We start from the raw sequence: 4,889 nt of genomic DNA on the forward strand, positions 1-4,889 counted from the left end.
CCAAACTGGACTATTGCAACTCTCTGCTAGCCGGGCTACCAGCTAGCTCTATCAAACCTCTTCAGCTGCTTCAGAACGCAGCAGCACGAGTGGTCTTTGATGAACCCAAAAGAGCACATGTCACTCCGCTACTCACCCGTTTGCACTGGCTGCCAGTTGCTGCTCGCATCAAATTCAAAGCTCTGATGTTTGCTTACAAAGTGACCTCTAGCTCTGCTCCTTCGTATCTGCTCTCACTTCTGCAGATATATGTGCCCTCCAGAAACTTGCGTTCTGTGAATGAACGTTGCCTCGTTGTTCCATCCCAAAGAGGGAAGAAATCACTTTCCCGAACTCTCACATTCAATCTGCCCAGTTGGTGGAATGAACTCCCTAACTGCGTCAGAACAGCAGAGTCACTTGCTGTCTTCAAGAAACGACTAAAAACGCAACTGTTTAGTCTCCACTTTCCTTCCTAATCTGCAACTGCCTCTCTGGCTATACCACTGTGCCCTCTTTCTCTCTCTCTCTCTCTCTCTCTCTCTCTCTCAAAAAAAAAAAAAAAAAAAAAATTTCTACTATGTTTTGCTCTTAGACTTTTACACACCTGAAACTTGTCTATAGCACTTGCTCACTGCTGCTCTTATAGTTGTGTAAATTGCTTCCTTGTCCTCATTTGTAAGTCGCTTTGGATAAAAGTGTCTGCTAAATGACTAAATGTAAATGCAAATGTATTGAAGTACAGTAGTATAGTAGGCCTAAATAAGCAGCTACAGAACAGGGCAGATTAATTCTTCTTATTAAGAATATTTATTATTGTCACCCACTTTAAACATTATAAGTAGTTTGACATTAACACTGCACCGTGCTTACTGGTGAAAAAATAAATAAAAATGTAATATTTAAATTAAAATGTGCTTTTAAATGTTAATTAAAACGGCACTGTTCTTAAAAAGTAAAAAGAAAACTGCTGTACTTAAATGTAAAGTATTATCATATAGTAGCCTATTTATCAAAACCTGGAAATGTTCCTTGGACCTCATAAATATAGGCTATAAGTCATCACATTCATGTGTACACTCTTTTTGATAATTTTTTAAATATACAAATAAGACACATACAGTATACATGCAACATATGTCTTTAAAATCCAAACATAACTTGTATTGAAAATATATTAATTGGATTTACATACTTCAATTAGAAATTAGATCTGCTTACTGCGCGTTAGAGTAGGCTTTGTGTGTCAGAAAAGCAAGTGATTAAACCATACCTGTCAACATTGGGATATAAAAATACAGGATACGCCCCAAACAAATTAGTTGGGAAACTAACTAGTTAGGAAATTAATTTCAAATGATAGAATACATAACAAACGTTAGAAAATTGACAATAAAATAAGGGTTTAGCCTATTTAAATCAATTTTGTGATCACATCGGTGTTATCATACGTGTCAAACGGTTAAAAGTGTGTATATTTTTTTACCTTAATTATTCAGCGATTCCTCCGCATACCACTAGAAGGAAGCCTACATACCTTGAGAACCACTGGTCTATGCATTGTCTATGGTCAGGAGCACTATACAGTAGATGTGAATTAGACAATTCTTTAAAAAAATACTTTAAGCTTTTTCTTCGGTTAGTAGATTCTCACCTGTTGCTGTTATGCAGTAGTCTTCACTCCCTGAGCAGCTCATTATTGTTGAGCAGTTCTGTCCGTAACAAGTGTAACATGCTTTTCCATTGGGGATGACTGAACTGGAATCTACTGCAGGTTCTGTATAAAATATAAAACCTGACTAAAAACAACTGCTTCATTCACTTAAAGGGACAGTTCACCCCAAAACAAAAATTCTGTCATCATTTACTCATCCTTTACATGTTTCAAACCTTTTTGAGTTTCTTTCTTCTGTTGAACACAAAAGAAGATATTTTAAAAAATGTTGGAAACCTGTAACCATTGACTTCCATAATATTTGTTTTCCTGCTGTAGAGTTTTTCAGGTTTCTTTAAGATATCTTTTTTGGTGTTCAACAGAATAAAGAAACTCATAAAGATTACTCACCCACTTTAGGATGAGTAAATAGTGAGTACATTTTCATGTTTGGGTGAACTATCCCTTTAATTCTTAGCATTTTGAATTGGACATCCAGATGTTCAATGAGCATTCACTTACATAGAAGATAGACATTTGATACACTTTAATAGATATATTTAAAGACTTAACTAGGTTAATAAGGGTAACTATGTAGGTTAGGGAAATTAGGCAAGTTATTGTATAATGATGGTTTGTTCTGTTGACTATCGAAAAAATATATAGCTTAAAGGGGCTAATAATTTTGACCTTTAAATGGTTCTTAAAAAACAAAAACTGCTTTTATTCTAGCAAAAGTAAAACAAATAAGACTTTCTCCAGAAGAAAACATATTATCAGATATACAGTAAACATGTTCTTGCTCTGTTAAACATCATTTGGGAAAAAAAAAAATTCAAAGGGGGGCTATTTCTTTACGATACCTGGAGCATCTTTGGCATTACAGAGGTTGGTGTCACAGCAGACAAAAGAGATATTTAAACTGTTGAAGTTTGTGTACCCAGGTTGACAGCCATATGATAGGATACAACCTTTAACTTTTGTTTTAGTAATATTAGGGTCTCCTCCTAAAACAAAAAAACAAATGATACAGGAATGGCAACATCATTTTGTATAAAGACAAAATAGAAAATGTTTCAAATTTACAGAGCCGAAAAGACAACATTTGCAACATAAACTTTTGTTCAAGTCAATTTGAGCTTTATTGTCATTCCACTTCAAAATAAATATATATAATATATAAATATAGTAAATATGAACACGACACTGGACGTAACAGCTATTTTAAACCTATACATAACATACTGGAGCAGTACTGTAACCTAAGACAAACTGTACAAGTACTTTTATAAGACAGAGCAATAGCGTGCAATATATAGTGCATATAGTGATATTGTTTTGCCTAATATCAAATATAACATTGAATTAGACCAAGTCCATGCTGAAACTTACCGAGTTGTGTCAGCGATGTTGAGCTGAAGCAGTGTTGACTTTCAGGACATGTTTTTACCTTTTGGTCTGCACATGAATCTGTTACACTTACGCACTCATAACAGTCAATAGATTGTCCTTCAGTATTAAGAGAGAGAGAGACTGTAAGAGAAATACAGTGATCTCTGTTTGTGTACAATCAAATTTAAGCCATTTGTTTTCCTACCTGTGGTGAAAAGAACAAACAGAAGAAAAACTGAGAATTGCAGATCCATCTTGAATCAGGGTGAAAGTGAAATTATGTGTTTCACGGCCTATTTTATAGCAATAGAAAAGGGAAGGGCATTCATGAGATAATGACGGCCTGGGAAATTGTACAAATCAGAAATTACACACCAGGAAATATTTATTTTATGTGATGTAGTAAAAAAAACGGTAGTTGGATCTGACTTTCATTCATTCATTCGTTTTCCTTTGGCTTAGTTCAATTCAATTCATCTTTATTTGTATAGCGCTTATACAATGTAGACTGTGTCAAAGCAGCTTCACATAAAAGGTCACAGTAAATAGGAACAGTGTAGTTCAGTTTGTACTGTTTAAGTTCAGTTCAGTTGAGCTCAGTTCAGTGTGGTTTAATAATCACTACTGAGAGTCCAAATATTGAAGGGCAAATCCAACGATGCGCTGCTCTACAGCTCTATTAGTCCCTTTATTTATCAGGGGTCGCCACAGCGGAATGAACCGCCGAATCATTCAGCATTATTAATTATTAATATCTGATCAAGGAACATTTTACTCAACTTATACCGGAAACATGCAGAAAACATGATGGTTTCTAATTTGACTAAATTCTAAATTGAATTTTTCTACTACATGCATCGGTGTTTTGGAATATGGAAAAACTGTATCTGATTGGGCAGTTAAAAGATTTAACTTGGGCCATCATCATCCTGGTAGATCTGTCTCTGTGGGATAGCAGCGTAATAACAATAAGTGAGATCCGAGACATGACTCGCCACAGCTAATCTGTTGCAGGGGGGTTAAAGTCCCTGGCATCTGGCTGAGATCAAGACCATTTATTACGTCTGGCTAGCTAAAGCGATCTACTCCTGGGAGGGGGTATAGGGGTACCAGAATAGGGAAGTTCCAGAGTAAAAAGAGAAAATATGATACATCAATGTTTTGGAATATGTAAAAACTGTCTTTACGTTGTGTTTATCTGTTTTTATATTATTTTTTCTATTTTATTTATACTTGTCTATTTTATTTCTGTTTATGTAAAGCACTTTGAATTGCCACTGTGTATGAAATGTGTTATATAAACAAACTTGTCTTGCCTTGCCTTGCCTGCCTACTATCAAAAATCTTACCCTGACATGAAAAAACACAGGTAACGTCTAGTAAATATTTAGCATAGTGTATTTGAACCATAAAAGATCTTGATTCCTACCTAAATTAATCTATTCTGCAGTTGCTACACATCAACTATAGTAATACAAACAAATTACTCAATATTGTACGCTTTATCGGGCGGCACAGTGGCTCAGCGGTTACCACTGTTGCCTCACAGCAAGAAAGTTGCTGGTTCGAATCCTGGCTGGGCCAGTTGGCATTTCTGTGTGGAGTTTGTATGTTATCCCCGTGTTGGTGTGGGTTTCCTCAAGGTGCTCTGGTTTCCCCCACAGTCCAAAGACATGCGCTATAGGTGAATTGAATAAACTAAAATTGGCCATGGTGTATGAGTGTGTGTGAATGAGTGTATCAGTGTTTTCCAGTACTGGGTTGTGGCTGGAAGGGCATCAGCTGCTTTAAACATATGCTGGAATAGTTGGCAGTTCATTCTGCTGTGGCAAACCCTAATAAATAAAGGAATAAGCCGAAGGAT

At 35.8% G+C, this 4,889-nt stretch overlaps 1 protein-coding gene across 2 annotated transcripts in view; it reads right to left on the reverse strand.

The window, feature by feature from the left end:
- Window positions 1-3,303, reverse strand: part of LOC130214684 (urokinase plasminogen activator surface receptor-like) — a 33,344-nt gene extending 30,041 nt beyond the window's left edge. For both annotated transcript variants that reach the window (XM_056446480.1, XM_056446479.1), the window contains exons 1-4: window positions 3,231-3,303; window positions 3,026-3,142; window positions 2,497-2,640; window positions 1,634-1,756 (exon numbers count right to left, since the gene is read on the reverse strand). In XM_056446480.1, the coding sequence (XP_056302455.1) occupies window positions 1,634-1,756; window positions 2,497-2,640; window positions 3,026-3,142; window positions 3,231-3,279 (433 nt within the window). In that variant the 5' untranslated portion in view covers window positions 3,280-3,303. The remainder of the gene's footprint in view (window positions 1-1,633; window positions 1,757-2,496; window positions 2,641-3,025; window positions 3,143-3,230) is intronic.
- Window positions 3,304-4,889: the final 1,586 nt, after the last annotated feature.

Source organism: Danio aesculapii, chromosome 21 (assembly GCF_903798145.1).
Source record: "Danio aesculapii chromosome 21, fDanAes4.1, whole genome shotgun sequence".
Lineage (NCBI taxonomy): Eukaryota > Metazoa > Chordata > Actinopteri > Cypriniformes > Danionidae > Danio > Danio aesculapii.